We start from the raw sequence: 20,119 nt of genomic DNA, 5'->3' as shown, positions 1-20,119 counted from the left end.
CTCTTGAGTAAAATGTTGGAAAACTTGCATGTTCTATGTACATAAACATGGCCTAGAAAAGACAAGGATGTTGGATTTCATGGAATTTTTCGTTGTTTTAGGACATTTCTTCAAAAAAAATTCGCTAAAAACGCCAACAATTCGCATTTTTTTTGCCAAATTCGCATTATTTCGATATTTCGAACGGGCGAAAAATGTGTCCAGACATCACTGTACATTCCTAAACATAATTTCGCAGCAATTATCATTTTTCACGATTTTGGCGTTTGCGAAAAATCAATGTACCTACTAATAGGAAATTACTTTCTGGCCACCCCTCGTATAAATCAGTAGATGGAAAGTGAAAATTTAGCAGGGCTGGCAAAGAAAAGTCAATTCCTGAAGGAAATGATTTGCTGTTATGAATGAATGACTCGAGTAAATATGATATTAAAATATTTACGTATTTATTATTAGTATTTTATTTCATAATATTGGACATTAACTTCACTCAGTGAGAGATTTAAGACTATCTCTCACGAGATTAAACAGACAGGACAGAGAGTGGCGTTAATTTCATTGCAATACTAGTGTTGCAGTAAATTTGAGGTTGGGAGCATGCACTTGCCAATTTTTATAACGTTCACCAATGCAGATTTATGTTTCACTTTTTCGTGATAGTATTCAATATATATCCCGTTTGGTTGGATTCTTCTTGATATCTAAGAATATTGCAATGTCATTGTAAACGTATGTTAACTTGTGCGAAACCAGTAATAAGTCAGGATGATGAAAGAAAACCTTCGTAAGCACTGCTACATTAAATAAGGTGAAGTGAGCCAGAAGAGTAATAAAATTCCAGCAGCATATTTTCAGTCTAAAGCTCTTCATGTTTATGCATGCGATTTTTGTTGGATGTTGCAGTTCATGCAATTTCTGTCGCATGTTGTTGTGAGATACTTTGTCGGGTGGCGATATTCGACAAAAATCGTATGTATCAATGGAACCTATTTGTTTCCATGTTCCTTCAGTTTGCCCAACAAAATGCCTTACTACGACGTCCGACAACTATCGGACGGCGCCACCCGCTCTTATCCCCTCCATCTGTTGACAAGTTCCCTTACTACTCCCATACGGACAAGAAAAAAATGATAATTTAATGCATTTTTCACGTAATACTTAGAGGCTTAACCTTTACTCCCCCGATGATACCCACCATATGGTATCATCAGAGTAAGGTCGTACTGGCCCGATGATACCATATGGTATCATGGTGCTGATACGAAATGAATGTGCTTTTTGGACCTTCATACTCTTATGTTTGGGTGGAAACTCTGACACAAGTCTGGAGCAAGCCTGGGAAATTCATATTGATGACCAACCTCCCCCCTCTCCGCAACATATCCATGCCACATTTCCGAACAGAGTTTCACATTTTGGCTCATTATTCAACTTGTATGGTACCCAGGCGCATGAAACATGTTTCAATCTCTTTGAAAACGTCCATTATTTGAATAGAAGTTTAAGGTTTGCGCCTTCTCCCCAAAATAGCGGGAGAAGAGGAGGTAAACTCCATATTTTTATGTTGTCTTTTTTTCATTGAAATTCGGTGGTCGCGCCCCCAAACCCCCCTTTCACGGTTCGGTCTTCTGAATTGTACACGGTTGCATGCTACGATGTTTTAGCTGCAATCCGAAGTAGATTGCTCCCATAGTACCCGAGTTATTACAATTTTCCTCCAAACATGCAAATTACTTATTTTTCGTAAAAAACCGTTTCACATTTTGGCTTATTATTCAACTTGTAAGGCACCCAAGAACATGAAATATGTTTCATTCTCTTGAGAAATGTCCATTCTTTGAAAAGAATACTAAAGTTCGCGCCTTCTCCCCAAAATAGCGGGAGAAGAGGGGGCAAACTCCAGATTTTTGTTTTTTCCATTGAAATTCGGGGGACGTGCCCCCCAAGCCCCCTTCATCGGTCCGGTGTTCTAAATTGTACACCGTTGCATGCGCTCATGTTTTAGCTGCAAAACAAAAGTTATCAGAAGTAGATTACTCCCATAGTGCCAGAGTTATAACAATTTTCGTCAAAAGAGTGTTCGAAGTCAATGAAGACGAAATTCCCTGACATTTCCCTGACTTTTTTTGACACCTCAAATTCCCTGACTTTTCCCGGTTTTCCAGGTCTGTCGCCACCCTGCACACACAAAATATGGTATAATGTCCACTCCATGGAGGAGTGGTTAGCACAGCGCGCTACGATGCCATGGGTCCCTGGTTAGAATCTCGACTTGGGCGTGGGTGTCCTTGGTGAGTGTCCCTTCATCAATTTCATCATAGCATCACTCATCTTCATCATCGCTATTTGCCAAAAGTGAAAGAATAGCAAATCTAAATAACAAACATCCAATCAAATCGAACATCTCTACCGATTTAATGCTATACGGTACCGAATTCCCACTTTATTACTGCATTTTAAGTCATTTTACAGCATCTCAATTGTTTTCCGATTCGAAAACATTTGGAATGTTGTTTTGTGCAGTTGATTGTGCATTGTTTCGTTGTTTGGATTGTTTAATTAACGTCGCATTAATTAGTTTTAGACCAATCGTGACGGGGGAAGCAAGAGCACAAAGAAAGCGAAAAAGACAAGGAAGAGACCACGGCTTTCTTTAAAGATAGCATCCCGTGAATACAACTCAAGTGACTGCAGAATATTATGAATAAAATTTATTTCGCTTTTTCCTTTTATTTCTGTTTCAGTTATTTTACTTCGCTTTTCTTCTACCACTCGCGTTACTCGAGTCGGTGAGGAAGAATTATAAACTCGTGAAATGGACGATGGTACAAAAAAATATATGCCTCTCCCACGGTTAGATTTTGTTTGGTTTGATTTGGTGTTTTTAAGTCCACTTTATGCGCAGTAAGGCTAATCGGGACTGGACCTACAGTTTAAAGTGGGATCCGAACCACTTGTGCCTCCACCGGGTATCGAACCCGGGACTCCCACGGTTCGAAACTGTCAGTACAAAATATTGTCTTATTTTTAAAATTTACGGGCAAATATGGTTTGTCACGTAGCAATTTTCGCTTATCTCTTTTTCAAGGGGTTCCATTGCCTCTCTGATGTCGTAGTGGTAACGTCTTCGCCATGTAATGAAAGGCTTCCGAATTCAATACCAAATACAGAGGCATTTGGTTCGGATCCCATTTTAATCTGTAGGTCCAGTGCATGAACTGGACTTAAACAATTAACGTGTGGCATGTGGTCTGTGATGAGAACCATCATTTAAGCGAACCTTCTTGACAATGACTCTAATATCACTTGAAAGAATAGTATTTCCTTACGAGTAGCTCTTGCCAAGAAACCAGTTCCTGAAATTTTCTTCTGGAGGCATCGTAGCACCCAGCTGTTTGTTGTGGCTGGGGCACGAGTCATGTGACTCATGCTATCAAAGCTCAATCCTTCCCGAGAAGGAATCACCAGGCAAACTTAAGCGAATATTTTGTTATTTGGGTTGCATAAACAACAGGCTTTAAGACGTTACGAAATTCTACGTCCCGTGGCCCAGGTATTTTTTTCTAAGACTGTACATATATATATATATACTATGGTGGTGAAATTATTGCTGGAATCACTAATTTACATACATCCTGAGCAATGGCTGACATGATACAGAGGCACATTCACCTAACGAGGGCAGAAGACAAATATGCAAGAATTTTAACTTCTCACCACAGGCAAATTTTAAGTATTTTATATGCAATGTACATAAAAAATATAGAAGTGAAGGTACATTATCGTATCTGTTAATCGGAATACGTCATTAATTACCCATTATTTACTAAGCGCATTTGATCCTGAACTGATAAAAACTAATTGCTACTATGAAATTACAACAGGCTTCACAATGGAATCCCGTTAGTTTGTAATCAATTGTGAAATGTAGCGTTTTACTTTACCTGGTGGCTACATAATGAACTATTATTTTACATTGACTTTCTTTGAACCTCGCCAGGTGAATCACGAACAGAAAGAAATGATTGACGAAACCTTATCTGGGAATCGAATCCCAAACACTAGACTGTAATAGGAACAGCTGTCAGAGCATGGAATTATCACATGGTCTCCACTGTTTGTCTTGGGCCTTGGCTAAGCACTATGACAATGAAAATTACCTTCAGTGGTGAGACCCCTGATAGAGTGATATTACAAAACAAGGAAGGGGAAAATGTCAAATTGCACTGCAACAAAATACATAAATAAAATGTCATCAGAATAAAGCAATAATGGCTGCAGAAGAGTCACGTTTGGGTGACTTACCCATGTCTTTGATCTTGCCATCTGCTTCCCAGGAGGGTGGGGTTTTATCCAGTTGCCATCTGCTTCCCAGGAGGGTGGGGTTTTATCCAGTGTTTCTAGGAAAATCTATGGAACTTCCTGTGCTGATCTCCCAATCTGTCACAAGGAAGGGTGAACGAACTTTTAAAAAGGACAATGATGAGACGAGCTGTTGCCTTTGCCTGCTCTTCTAGCTACTGAAAATCTTTGGTATCGGTAAAAGACAATCAACCGATGCTCACCGATGCCAATACCGATGTTCAGCCCTACTTTCTTGTTTATTTTATGCACAGTGTTATGTACAGTACGTTATGAAGCAGTTATACTTCATAAACAAACAGAGGGAACACTGTCCCAGTTGAGGCGAGTTTATTTTCATGCACAGGCCACATAAGACAATATAATTATTTCTATCAGTAAACCTGCTGGAAATGAACCAGTCCCGTCTCCATTTGCCAAGTTGATTGGTAGCCATGCAGCATCACAACTTGTAAGTTAAATGTCTCTTGCCATCATAACAATAACCAAAATAATGATTTCTCCACATTGTATGGAAGAGAAACTTCAGGAACTAAATAATAATTATGTGAATGATAAGTGCAAGTTCAGAAACTGAAAACAGTATAAAATGCACTTAGCCTTCTCCACATATTGTGGTCGCAGAGAGCACTCAGCAAATTGTCTACATCTACGAAGTACGAGTTCCTCTCTATATCAAGATTTAAAATGAACTCCTTGAAGGGCTTAGAGACCCCATACAGGCTTCGTTCTTACCTCATTGCATGAACGATTTTGTAAACCTCCACTGGCAATAATATTTGTGATTCAAATATCTGGCGTTCACCAGTCTCTAATACAAATGTGTACCTGTGGAGCAACGCAGAGGGGTAAAGGCAGCCAAAGCAATTATGCTGATCACATCACCTCCACAAATGCCCAAACCTGTAAATGTATGGTGCCCTATCTCCGAATGGTACATATGCCTTCATGGCATGTTGTACGAGGAGCATGCCGAAAGTTTATAGCAGCGCAATAATGTAACATCGCAGCAACTGTGCATGTGTTGCATTTGACAGCCTGATGTTTATTGACCTTGAGCAAACAATGGCCAGGGTGAGTCAGCGATAGTGGGGTGAGAGGTAAGAGCGATAAAGCAGCGCGCGTCTTCCATTGTTGTTGTTAGTCATGGAGCTGTCAAGACGCGACTTTCGTGCCATGATTTTGTACGATTAAAAGAAAGGCTTAACCGCAGAGCAGTGCGTTGAAAGTTTAGTGAATACTTTCGAGGAATTTGCCCCTTCACGAGCCAGTGTTGGAAATTGGTTTCGAGAATTTAAAAGGGGTCGCGTGTCACTTCAAGATGAACCTCGTTCCGACGGTCCGAAAACATCGAAGCTGTGAGGGAAATGGTGAAAGATGATCCCCATATTTCTTTTTTGGAGATAGAAACGTCTCTCAACATTGGGTCAACAACAGCACATACAATTGTGCATGAACACTTGGGTCTCAGGAAAAGGTGTTCTCGCTGGGTCCCACATTCACTCACGGAAATGGAAAAAGAGGGGAGGGTGGAGTGGTGTGAATTTATGTTGGAGAAATTCAACCACGGTGCAAGTCGTGATGTTTACAACATCGTCACGGGTGACGAAACCTGGATTTGCCATTACGATCCACTTACAAAGCAGCAGTCGCAAGTGTGGTGCTTCGAGAATGAAGAACCCCCAACAAAAGTGAAGAGAGCTCGAAGTGTTGGAAAGAAAATGGTGGCATCTATTTTCTCACGGAAGAGACATGTTGCGACAGTTGCACTTGAAAATCGGCGCACAGTGAATTCTGAGTGGTAGTCAACAGTTTGCCTTAATGTGTTCACAAACTGGAAGGCCCAACACCCAAGATCAAAACTTGGTCATCTGCTGCTGCATCATGACAATGCAAGTTCCCACAGTGCTGCAAGAACCGTATACTTTTTGAGCTGCGAAGGAGTCTGTGTGTTGCCACATCCACCCTATTCACCGGACCTGGCCTTGTGCGATTTCTTTGTGTTCCCCAAAGTGAAGAAACAGTTGCGTGGATGTCGCTTTTCATCTGATGCTTATTTGGAGGCTGTGAAGAACATTGCCGAAAGTGTGTGGAATGAACAATTTTCTAAGTGTTTTCAAAGGATGAAAAAGTGTATTCGTGTCCATGGAGAGTACTTTAAAAAAAATGTAAATGTCTGGTTTCAGTTGGATGATTTTTGTGGGCAGAGCTAAAAACTTTTGGCATTCCCCTCCTAAGTAGGGAGTAGGGGGGGGGGAACGTATTCCTATCTCCAGTTATAGTTCTTGCATTACAAAATAATAACATTGAAAATAAAGGTCCCTATGAAGGAGGATTAAGCATATGCAACTCTCTCTCTTAGAACAAGTTGCCATTGAACTTTTCCAGCTCCTGCAATTCTTATTTTGCTTAACATAATGTGCTGTGTTACATTTTTTATACTCAAATACTTCGTTCTTGCAACTGAAACGTTCTGTACCTGATAACATATGTTTCAATAAAGAGATTCTAACACCACGTACTGCAGGTATCCCTGGTTTACTTTGTAAAAAAATTACAAGCAATAAATTGTACCAAGCTTTCAACACTCTCAGCATAATCAAGGATAGAAGGTCCATGTGTAGAAAGAGTTTCACAAACTGGCTGCTTTGTTGACCTTCAATCCTTAATGATAACACAGACAGTGTTGAAAGCTTGTTGTCTTTTTACTGTCTGTGCGGTTCTTAACTTTGTTTTTAAGAGTAGGCCAAACATGAGGTTGTTTTCTTTAAAATGGGCAATTTTTTAACCTTTTTGCAATAATTCTTATTACATTCATTCAACTTTGTAATTTCTGTCTGATGTTGAATGTTAATGTGTGTATACTACGCTAACTAATATTTAATTAGCAAGATTATATAATTACAATCTTTAAAATAAGTTACGGTACTACATGATTTACTTCAGCAGTAATATATACCTTGCATGTTGTGAACTTAAGTAAATACACAAAAACCTACACAGTTAAGTGTGTACACTCAGTTTCCTGTTTGTAGTTATTCCACATGTATTGATTGTAATACAATTTTTGGGTGTGCCAACACTTTTGTTATTTTACACCTGTCACATTATACAGGATCTAGCCCCTTACCGAAGCTAAAATCAAAACTTGTCTCCGAGGTCTAAAAACTCCATACCCATTTACACTAACCGATCATAGGAACACCTGTAACGTAACATTTCGTTGACAATGACATGACAGGCTCACAGATAATGTGTTAGCCTGTCCTCTGCACTGCAAACGGTAATATTCGGCAGTTGTAGGTAAACGTGGTGACTTAAACGACTTTGTCCGGCGAAGATAATTTGGGTCCGGGTGTGTGGTGCCAGTATCTCGGCAGTAGCAGCGATACTGTCTCGTCTGGGGAACGTTCTCCTGGCATGCCCTAGGGCCATTGGTCATCGTACCACATACTTTTTGAGTAGTGAAGGCTAGAGGAACCTGTTAGCTGTCACTCTGGACCCATATCTCCAGGTAGGCTTTCCAGACAACAATGCCATATTTCAACAGGACAATGCACCGTGCCACTACAGAATGGTTGAACACGCCAATGAACTCTCCACTTTACCTTCGCCTTCAAACTCACCGGATGGTAATCCCATCGAATATGTCTGGGAAATGCTGGAAGGCTGCTTGCTCTCACTCTTCAGCAAACTGTGTATCAACTAAAAAAGATGCTGCAGCAGCCATGGCTTGAGTTGAACATGGAAGATGTGCGCCATCTTGTGGAATCTGTCCCCTGACGTCTGCAAGCTGTAATCGGCCACAAAGGGGTACCAACCTGTTATTAGCTAGGTGTTAGTAATAATATGATGGTTCAGTGTAAAAACTAGGGCTATCAAGGGGCATTCAGCAAAATATAAGGGCAACACACAGCCATACTGGTCGTAGGTGCAGATGCCAAAGCCTCAATGGCCTGCAACATTTGATGATTTGAGTTAACGGCGGACCACATTGAAGTGAGGTTGATTTTTTGGTGTCATCTCAAAAGGTCAGCCCTCAAGAACAAATGAATGGATGCCTGTGTCCTCTACAGCACAACAAAAATACAGTGCCTCATTTGGTCGAGTCGTCCACGGAACGGCGGAAAGTAAGGCCTCGTCAGATGACAAACAGGATAGAATATCCACGTAACTGGAGCCGCTAGCTATGTAATGAAAGAAGCTCATCCAATTACATTGCCAGTTGCAATTAAAATGAGTGCACACCTTGTTACAACAGGTGTTGGAAAAGATGCCTTCCTGCACCCACACATTTACGGCATTTTTAAAAGAAATTTTCACTAACACGTATCAGTTCCTCTTGCAACACACAGCCCTACAGAGGGTTATAATGACCATAGGTGCAGGTGTCAAGTCTCTCAATGGCTTCCTACATTGCAGTTACCAAGGTGTACTATGCACCCCTTGAGAACAAATGAATTGATGCCTGCCATTTTATAGACTGTCCTGCATGTACAGATGAGCTGACTGCATAGACTTTAAAATATACCCATGACAGCCACACAAGCATTAGACTTACCGTAGTGATTCAGTGTGCCACAAACATGACAAGACAAGTTTATTGGTCATGAAAACTGGTGAACAGTTCATTTTAAGAAATGAGAAGGTGAATTTCGAAATATACATTGTGGAAGAAGTTTACCATCAAGATCCTTTATTCACGAATCAATGAAAAAATTAGACAATGGGAAGTGATTTAAACCAACACACAGGAGACTGGAAGATGTTAGATTGGCATGGTCAAGAAAATCCTGCAAAAATCAGGTAGTCCTTACTCATCATGTCACAGAGATGTCAACAAACTGAAAATTCACTCTGGGCATTCCAGCGTTACATGCGTGACATTACACACAAAATTTGAGGATCTAGACATGAGATTGGATTAAAATATTCATAATGATTTCATATACAAGAGCCATTTTTCTTGTAGTGGCAACACTGTTGGTATACATTTGTACGTTGTCGCTTTGACAAAAGACAATAGGGTCCTGTTTAGTCTTGTACTATGGAACATGTGTAGGTGTTTGGTGCTGAATAGTACTGTTGTGTGGTAGTTAGAAAATGTTAAAGTAAGTGTGTGGATAATACCACCCTGAACAATGTTCACATGTGAAGAAAAGCGAATATTCATCAATTCTCAGGTTGCACGTGGAAGGAATGCACGGCAAATTCACAAGGGCTTACGCGAGGCATGTGGGGACCACTCTTTACCGTATCGTACTGTTGCCTCATGAACCAACGCATTTGAAAGTGGTCATGAATCAGCAGCAAAAGAACATGGTGGCAGGCATCCTTGCACCGTAACAGATCCAGACCACCCTGAAGGTGTAGTGAATCAGCAAATGAACTGAAGATTTCACCATCCTCTGTATACCAGATGCTAACTCAGAACCTGGGTACGATACTGGCAAAATAGGTACTGCATATCCTGATGGAAGTTCAGCACTGGCACGGATGGGAATGTGTACACATACACATTGGCAATTTGAAGGTAACACAGTCATTGCTCCCATTATTGCCACTGACAAGACGTGGGCCAGATCATACAAGCCGGATATGAAGCGGCAGTCGAATGAGTGGCGTCATCCGGCTTCACCACGCCCAAAAAAAGTCAAGACAGGAAGCGGCGAATTTGAAGGTGATGATTGTGGCATATGACCATGAAGGGGTTATCCTTGAACATAACGTTCAACAAGGTGTTACAGTGAATGCAGACTATTACGTCAGTTACCTTCGTGACCACTTAGGTGCAAAACACCACTCTCCTGCAAACAGGACCGCCACAATAACGCAAGATGTCATACAGCACATTTTGTGGAATGCCCGACCCACTAAGTGTGTCTGTTGTCTACAAGTTGCTTCCAATCATTTTGGGAAAACCTATGTACAATATTGTTTGTGGTTCTCCAATGCTTACTTGTGGAACATCCAGGGTTTTTGGACATTACATGGTTTACTGATGAAGCCTGGTTTCATATGAGTGGTTACATAAACTTGCAACACACACATGCATGGGCAAAAGGAAACCACATGAAACCTACATGGAGAGCCATTACATCCCGAGAATATCAGGGTGTTGTGTGCCTTGTACTGAAGACAAATTATGAGTCCCTTAATCTTCGTAACCAACTGTAACTACAGCAGTGTTCTTGCAAAATATTCACTGAATCATATTAAGTTAAACACTTTGCACCAGAGGCGGAGAGCCCGAATTAGAAATGCAAACCTCCTGCCAAATCGTTTGTCAATAAGTTATCATGGGCACTTTCCCTTGACTAATTCTATAAAAATATACATGAATTGAAGGTATAAAGCATAGGAGGTTTTTCTGTCTTTTTAGAATAATTGCGACGATGATGCATTTATAGGAATTTACTTTTTTTGAAAAAGTATCCAAAAAGATTAAACTTATGGGAAGACATACAAAAATACATGTTCCCCAGGCCAACTTCAAACTGGGACCTTCGACAAACAAACTGTGTACTTGCAAAATATTCACTGAATTAGTTAACAGAAGATTACTTTCAAGATAGTGTAATCGTCTGATCATCTAATGCAAGCATGAGGGAAACAATTACTTATTTCGGTAACCTATTAATTTCAAATAATAGTGACCAGCACTATATTCTTCACACGTTACTGTGTTTACTGCAAGTAAATCAAATCTTCATATATATTTATTAGGGATGGCACAGATTAATCAGTACTCCATCGGTATCAGCCGATATAGACACATCAGTGCATCGGTAAAATTAACGATTATATTACCGACCTGATATACCTATAAATATATATTCTTATAATTTAATGCAAAATTCTGCCATTTTGTTATATTCTTTTAATAATCTCCACACCCTAATTTTTTTTAAAAAAGTAAATGTCTACAAATGCAACATCTCTTGCACTGCAGTCATCTGGAAACACACAATTATTAAGGAGGTCAATGAACAATTAAGGTTCTTCAAAGACCATTTGGGATTTTATAGTGGATCGGTAGAATAAGCGCGGTATCAGTAAATCGATACTTTATCAGTATTGGCCAAAATTTCATATCCGTCTATTCCTATTTTTGTATGCATTTAGCTTTAATGTATGGGTAATTACTCCTTCTAACTTACACAAACTATTAAAACAAGAAGTTAAAGACTGGTTTATGTACACCACTGATCGCTCCCCTCCAACACACCCTTCTGACGACCGGGTCTCCTTCCCGATTGTATGCAGGGAGAGTGAGGGAGCCAAAGAGAAAGTGGACGAGTGGCTATTTAAGCCCGCATCACACGGAACTGGATTTCCAGTAGGTATGCCATAGTTGGCGCTGGAATTGATATCAATTTGCTAGTTTTCGCCTCACACGATACTTATCAGCATACTTGTTGATAATACTTTTGTTCCCATACGAGGGACGTTGTAATGGTGGCCGCATGAGAAGTAAACAGTGTATCACTTCACATTTTTAAAAGCCGATAACTATTCAACCGAGAGGAATAACGTTTCGTATAAAATGTTATTAGGTACAAAACAATGGCGCCGCTTAAATACATGCTTTACAACGTTTACTGTACACGTATGGAAGAATATTTTAGTTGTTTCAAATGTAAACACCGTGCACTCGGCATAGATGGTGTAACTCAACGTGCCTTTCATGCTGTAAATGTTATGCATTGCTGGAGTAACACTCGGAAACCACAGACAAAAATGCTCCTTTGCACACTCACAGCTTATCTTCACATGGCGAAACTTTGCTCTGATTGGCTGTTCCACAGAATCTAGTCGGGGAAAGCAAGTAGCAATTAGAACATGTCCTATTCCTCCAAACCAGTCAAGCAGTCAGCCAGGTGGCCATGGTTGCTACCTAGAAAGTTAGTTCAGCGCCAACTAGGGCATTCCTACTAGAAATCCAGTTCCCTGTGATAGGGGCTTTAATTTAAAAGCACATGTTCATGTTCAGTTCCAATGCTGCCAGCAACATTGGTGAGAGAAAGCTGTTTACTCTGCTGTGCTTGGCAGAGACAGTGTTTGCTACATGAAGGTAAATTTTCCTTCCAATTTTTAGGTAAGAAATAAACAAATTATGAAAAATGTAGATATTACCGAAAAATTTCAAATTGTAGGACTTGGTTTTTTTGTTTCACTAGCATGCATACATTGGTGCTTTATTTTCATTACATCTAATTAATATAGACATTGCATGTAATAAATATTTATACAATAAATAAGCACTGTTCCAGTAAACCAAGCGAAATTTTCAGAATAAGCCACTGATGTGTACAGCAATATGAAACGAACATTGACGCTCTCGAAGTCACGAAACATTACCATGTCCTACAGTGAGGAATTGAGTACACACATATCATTCCATACCAAACTCGCACCTCTTTAAATGGCATATTGAATGCTACAATGGAGACAAGAAAACCTTCCCCATCTTAGGTTGATATGACAATTCAAGTTGACATATTTAGCCCAAACAATGAGAAGCCAAAATTTACTACACTGGGAGTTAGCCCATGAAGGGAACTGGACAAGACCATACTTTAAACCTACTACTTGTTTTCATATGGAATGTGATACAATAGGGTTTGCAGTAATAAATTCTTTTGAAAATTGAGTGTTTCACAGAGCCATGTTTTGTAAATATTAAATTAAAAATATTTTTTTAACAGAGTTATGGGAACATTAGCTGAAGACTAGCAACAACTAAAAAGGAAATATATCATAGAATTATCGAGTACATTGTGCTGTCCGCTAACAAATATACATACATAAAAAAAAAAACTTAGTATGTTTACATAGCACAAATGCATTAATGAAAATGTGATACATGCAACACTTTAAAAATGTCTCCAAAAATGAGTGTGCATTTTATATGCCAGCAAATACGGAATACGATTTCAAAAAATTTAAACCTGAAAGCAATCAAAATAAATAATTTCCACATTGATTCATTTTATCTGCATGGAGGAGGACCATTTTTTGTGGAATGCCCCAATACTGACTCATCTACTATTCCATTGTTTGAAAACTGAGAAATAATGAACCAATTTCCATTATGTATCTAATGTATCAATAAAATGAGGGATATGCAATTTCCAACAGCACACTCCAAACTGATAGTTAAGAATAAATAATCCTAATACAAAAATAAGAGAATTATTTCACAGAATTTTAAGATTTTTTAAAAATTTTCAAAACATGGCTTTATGATAACTGGAAAAGTAGCTTCAACTTGATACTTTTCTCATTGGTAACTCAATAATGTGACATTTGCTCATTATTGATCAAATTTGGCTATTTCAAGTCATATATTATATTCTTCAAAATCAGAAAAAATCGAAGAAAAAAAAAGATTTTATATTAATTCCCTACATACAGATCCACAACCGCATTTGAAACCCTGGCCAGAAAGCTGTGGCACTAGTGTTGCTAGCTTAAGTCTATGGGGAAGCCTGTAGTTCGCATATTTTCTGACGTTATAGAAGTCTTGGCGGTATAGATCGACCACAAGGAAAAAAAAACCTTGGGACGAAAAGTCCCCATGCAGCTTTCCCTTCTTCCCTCCACCTCGGGGCATAAGGAAGCATGGTCCACTCTCCCCCTCCTCTATTCACGGGAGTACCGCCGACAAGAGTCGCGGGTCTGTGCAGGTTGTTTTGCTCGTGGTTCCACTATAGTATATCCTCAGCAATGAACACAGACAAAATAAAACAAGTTTATAGCCTCATAGTGTTGATCCAACAATTTGAAAAAAAAAAGAAAAAAAAGTAGGGTCATTGTCCCCCTCGAGAATAATGTTGAATTTTTATTAATTGAGAGATTTCGATGTTTGACAATGTAAAATTGGTTCCAGCAGATTGAAAACACAAACAGAAATATTTGATCCCAAAGTATGGCCAGCGTAAGTAAGAACTTTGGCACTTTTTATTAGTAAACACCATTTGTATGTTAACTCAAATAGCAAAAGAACACACTGAAAATAACTATCAGTCCAAAATCTAACAATCTTAACCTAACTATTACAGCTGCTGTTATGGAATGTTGTGTTGGGTGCTATATTCACTTGCATAAAGTTTTCGGGCCTTTCCCCTTCATGGTAAGGTAACATGTTACTGTAATGGGCATACTTTACTTCATAATAACACACTTCTGCGAGGTAAAAATAACTGAAAACGTTCATAAACAAAATCTTCACAAACCATGCAAAATATTTTACTTACTCGAGGGGGCACAAGGATCAAAGGTACTGATGAAGTTAAAATGTGTTCTGGCACATTTCAATTTAATTATTTATGGCACAGTGATAATTAACAGATTTAAAATGTGTCCCTCACGTGTATCCAAGCAATGCATTTGGGGTACATTCAAGTTACTGCAGCGCAATAGAAATAACATCCTTACACTTGTTTGATATTACTAAAAAATTCATTAAAAAGAAAAACACTTACCTCCTCTACAGTCAGAGGGAGTGTTACACGACTGAAAAAGAAAGGAACCCTTTAGTAAAACAGTATGAAACTTATAGATGAATGCAAAAATATGCTATTGTCTTTTTCTGCCATGTCTTAACACAATTATAATGATGGTATCACTCAGAACAAACTGATGGTTATGCACAACAATAATACGAAATTAATAAATACAGGAAATACGAACCATCACCATCTTAAAGCTCACATGTATATTACTGAATCTTATGTTATTCTTGCACCTTTATATTAGTGAAAATCCTGTTCTCAGTAAAAATCAATCTTACAGCTAAAGAACAAATCAAAAGATGTGACATACTGGCAAATACCAATATCTTCTTTAAAATCTCTAAAAGCAACAATAGGGAAGCACAGCATGGTCACATAGAAAATTCGGTAACACTTTACTATACCTGAGACAGATTTCTTCAAATTTACAGGAGAAAGTACTTACGCAAATCATTTTCTGTAGCGTTGTTGATGTTCGGGAATGTAATTTTGATTCATTTTAATGCGAATGCATGTGTTTTTGTACGAAAATCTATTTCCGACGCGCTATTGCTGCTGCCGACATTTACTTCCTGCATGAGAGCATAATACGCTCTCGTATTGTCCGTATATGCTAAATTGAACGAAAGGAGTGCTAATGGAACCAAACCTAGTAGGCATACCTCGTCCCCGTGATGGTTTGTGGGGCTATCGTGAATTTTTGGGTTAATGTCAATGGTTTTTCTGGCTCAAGGAACGATCAACGGTAAGCTATCACCATGTTGTGTGTGGAAATAAACAAGAACAGTAAGTACTCGTAAATGTAAGAAATTTACATTACTTTCCTAACAAATTCAATTATTTCACCTAAATGTGTGTTCCGGAATGCAGAATAGTACGTTAGCAATGTAAAAAAGTGCGAAAGAAATGATTCCCAGGTGTCTCAGGTATAGTAAAGTAGTACCGAAAATTCAACATCTCATTAGCCCTGTCTAGTTCACTGCACTTTCCGAAGCATCTAGTTGGTAACACGATGCAACACCGAGTCATCTAGTTCATTGATTTGGAGTCAAGTAGTGTATTTGGTGTCTGCACCGTTTGCACTACATTTTGGGTTGGTGTATGTGTGGTGTATGCTAACTAATCAAATGAACATTTAAAGCAACAGACAGGCATTTGTTGAATCTTCTGAACTTGAACACCACTTTCGGTCTACTTGGTTGAACATCATTTCCTTGCACCACCCTGACACTGGAATACACCTGCACTACACCAAGTGTCAAAAAGTGCAGCAAACTAGAATGACACCAAGCTGTGCTACACAAACTTGTATGACTTTTTTGGTAACAGTATGGTATAGTGAAAACACATTTCATTTCGTTTATTTCCTAATTATTTACATTTGTACGTACCTGTTATGTATAGCGGAACATTTTTGAACGTGGGATTTTGTTTTTTTCACTTTAAAAAAGCATAATTTTTCACATTACAAGTATTTATTATTCGTTGCTAATTTGCATTCGTTACACACAATATAGTGGGCAAATCTTGACTCATGTCTATCGTCAGCTGATATGCAGTGTTTAAAAACTTATGAACCAAAAAATGCTGCACAAACTATTCACAGAAGGTTTTTAAGCGAAAATTGATCCACAAACCATTCATAAAATGTTAGGTAAGGATCAGTTAGGTTAGACAAACACAGAAAAATAAATTGGAAAAAAAAAAACCGCTCACACGTCACCTTGTAATGCGAAAATTGTTCCACAAACCATTCACGGAAGGTTAGGTTCAGTTAGGTTAGGCAAGCAGAAAATTAATTTTAAAAAAAACGCTCACACGTCATCTTGTAAAACTACTGTGTGGTTACTACACTAACAGGGAGTTACATAATCGAAGGCACAGAACATTTGATTCATGTAGTCGATGGTAATGGTGGCAAGAGCTATTGTGCATTTTTCTAATGTCGAAAAATACATGATTTACCGGCCAAATAAGTTGAACGAAAGGAGAAAACACTTCCACGAGCTTCCGAAAATCTACACAAACTCAGTTCTGTAAGTAGTTTCTCCTGTAAATTTGAAGGTAAATGTTTACTATCCTTCGGACACCTATAACTTCTGAGTTTCGTCAATTTTTGACATTTATACTTAGCTATCTGCTTCGCGGATCATTTGTTAACGTGTATTCACGTTTTTTTGATCAATTTTTTTTTTAAAAAAATAAGTGTTTTGTAACTGAAGAACGTACGTTTCCGCAAATGGTTTGTGGGGCTATGTGTCAATGGTTCGTGGGGCTATGCGAGAATGGTGGGTGGGGCTACGCATATTTTTTTCGAAACCAATTTTTAACTATTGTACCCTATTGTGACCCTACCTAAACTAACATTACTGGAAATGGTTCGCGGGGCTATGTATGAATGGTTCGTGGGGCTATGCGTCAGTGGTTGAATTTCCGCTATGAAACATTCCCACATCACACAAAACACCTTCCAGGCGTTAGACAATACTACAGGAAGTTATTACAGTAAGTAGTTTCTTCTGTAGAAATGACAAAATCTGTCCGAAGGATAGTAAACTAGTACCCATTATTTTCACAAATTGAATAGTACTCAGTGCTGCTACCTTATATGTAATTTCCTTGGGCCCAAGTTCCTTTTGTTTTATTGAGATTTCATCGTCCTACTAATGCAATTTTTACATGGTTCGATTTCGATTTATGTCTGTTAACACATACTGCGGAGTTTTAGCGATCACTTAATATTTTGTTCAATATATGCTGTCATGGTTAGGTTAGGCAGGTAAGGTAAAGTTCCCTCAGCATTAAAATATAGTCCCTAAATGCATTCTACTAAGGTTCCAATTTACTTCTACATTCATTCCAACTAGTCTATGATACAGTTGATTGTCAACGGAAAAGAATAGTCCATGGGAAGCGCACATGCTTGCGTAAGGTAATTTTTAAGTTTTTTTTTTTTTTTTAATAACATAAATAACTTTTTTTGGAATCCAAACAGTGCACACTACTTTAAGGAAGGTTCAAATTTCATGTGACAATGATTTCCAAAATTCCACGATAGTTAGTCTCTCTGCTAGGAAAATTTGAAAAAAATCATAAAACAATCTGATCTTCTTATTCATATTATTGTCATTTTTCACTGAAATTAAAACAAAATTTTTAAGTCATCTGAAATCTCAATTACAGGTGTGAAAATTTAAATTTTCAAGGAAAGGCCCAAGTTCCGTTTGTTTTATTGCAATTTCATCATGCTATGAATGCAATTTTTGCATGGTTCGATTTCGATGTATGTCTGTTAACACATACTACAGAGTTTTAGCGATTAATTAAGATATTGTTCAATATTTGCTTTCGTGGTTAGGTTTGGTTCCGTTAGCATTAACGTAGTCCCTAAATGCATTGTACTAAGGTTCCGATTTATTTCTACAATCATTCCCATGCTTCTACGATATTTACTGTCGCTTGTCTACTGAGAATATCTTGTCCGTGAGAAGTGCGTAAGGTAATTTTCAAGTTGTTTTTTTCAACATTCAGTGATACAGTTTTATTATTAGAGCATTTTCAAACTTTGAAGAGTTAATATACTTGACAGTTTCAACAACTTTTTGAATCTGCCGGTACTACTTTACTATACCAGAGACACCTATCAATGATTTATTTTGCAATTTTTTACATTGCTAACGTACTATTCTGCATTGCGGAACATTTATTTAGGTGAAATAATGAATTTCTAACGAAAATAATGTCTTTTTCTTACATTAACGAGTACTTACTGTTGTTCCTTATTTCCACCAAACCATCCATGGGTAGCCCCAAAAACCTTTGACATTAGCCCAAAAATTCACGATAGCTCCACGAACCATCACAGGGACGAGGTATGCCTACTAGGTTAGGTTAGGCCTGTTAGGTTAGGTTCCATTAGCACTCCTTTCGTTCAATTTAGCATATACGGACAATACGGAACGTATTGTGCTCTCGTGCAGAAAGCAAATGGCAGCAGCAGCAATAGCACGTCGGAAATAGATTTTCGTACAAAACCACATGCATTCGCATTAAAATGGATCAAAACTACATTCCCGAACATCAACAACGCTACAGAGAATGATTTGCGTAAGTACTTTCTCCTGTAAATTTGAAGAAATCCGTCTCTGGTATTGTAAAGTGTTACCAATAATTTCTGTTTTGTAACAGATCAATCTAATTTTTACACTGAAATTGTCAAAAGAATATGGAAAACCTTGGAAAACTTGCATAAACTGTCTGTCTACAGTATATTCAAATTGGGGAAGGGGATCTCGTGAGAAGTCCACTCACTTCATACACAAGGGCAGCAAGACTCGACGAGAGATACCTGTAGATACTAATTAACCTCCCCCTTCCAAGATTTATATTTTAGAATGGAATAACCTGTTCACAGATCTAATGGCATTTTACGTCGTCGAAAGCCGCCTACACAATGTACGTGACATTACATGCCACGTTAAACCCGCATTTCTGGCATTCCCTTAGAAATCGTATGACACATCGCTTAAATTTCCAATGTAATTTCCATCCAGAAGTTGATAGCTTGGCTTCAATAGATTGTTTTCCCCCGGGTTGGGATCAATTAAGCGTTACATTAATGAAATAAAAAGTGTCAGTGAATAACTAACGACAATTTCTCGTTACTCACACCTTCGAAACGCATTGTATAGACTTATAATACAACACGACTTCCACTAATTATAGGAATATAAGCATTTAACAGTACGAGTAAGCGACAGTTCTTGCTCACACTTTGAAAACCATCACGCCGGTTGCAACCATTATGAATATCCTGCAATATTCCGTACAGAATAAATACGTAAAACAGTAAGTTTATTGCCTACAGAGTACATTTTACTGCATCATGATGAAATTACAGTAAATTACAATTAACTTACTATTCTTTGATGAGCATCGTCAGCTTCCACACACATGGGGCGGACAATATAGAATGACGTAAGAAGCGCCTCACCCGGATGTTCACGTAAAAAGGCGACCAAAATGTAAACGGAAGGAAGGAACAAGTGACACTCGCTTTACACACACTCACATTCACTGAACATTTCTGCTCAACTATCGATTGCTTATCAGTTTGATTAATTTATTATCTCACGATCTCTTTCATCAACTCATAAAATAGATGATTCTTCCTTGACACCTAAAAATAAAATCAAGCGATCACCCTTCACAGAGGGGTTTTAACAATGGGCGCCTCCAGT

At 38.4% G+C, this 20,119-nt stretch overlaps 1 protein-coding gene across 1 annotated transcript in view; it reads right to left on the bottom strand.

Moving 5' to 3' along the window:
* Positions 1-20,119, bottom strand: part of LOC145982991 (phosphatidylinositol transfer protein beta isoform-like) — a gene marked incomplete at its 3' end in the record, with an annotated part of 44,428 nt that extends 24,309 nt beyond the window's left edge. Inside the window, exons 1-2 of the mRNA XM_083116275.1 lie at positions 19,799-20,119; positions 14,850-14,880 (exon numbers count right to left, since the gene is read on the bottom strand). Of these exons, the coding sequence (XP_082972401.1) occupies positions 14,850-14,880; positions 19,799-19,815 (48 nt within the window). The remainder of the gene's footprint in view (positions 1-14,849; positions 14,881-19,798) is intronic.

Source organism: Lepisma saccharinum, unplaced genomic scaffold (genome assembly GCF_977018435.1).
Source record: "Lepisma saccharinum unplaced genomic scaffold, izLepSacc3.1 HAP1_SCAFFOLD_524, whole genome shotgun sequence".
In the NCBI taxonomy this organism is placed as follows: Eukaryota; Metazoa; Arthropoda; class Insecta; order Zygentoma; family Lepismatidae; genus Lepisma; species Lepisma saccharinum.
This window is presented reverse-complemented; position numbering and strand designations above follow the sequence as displayed.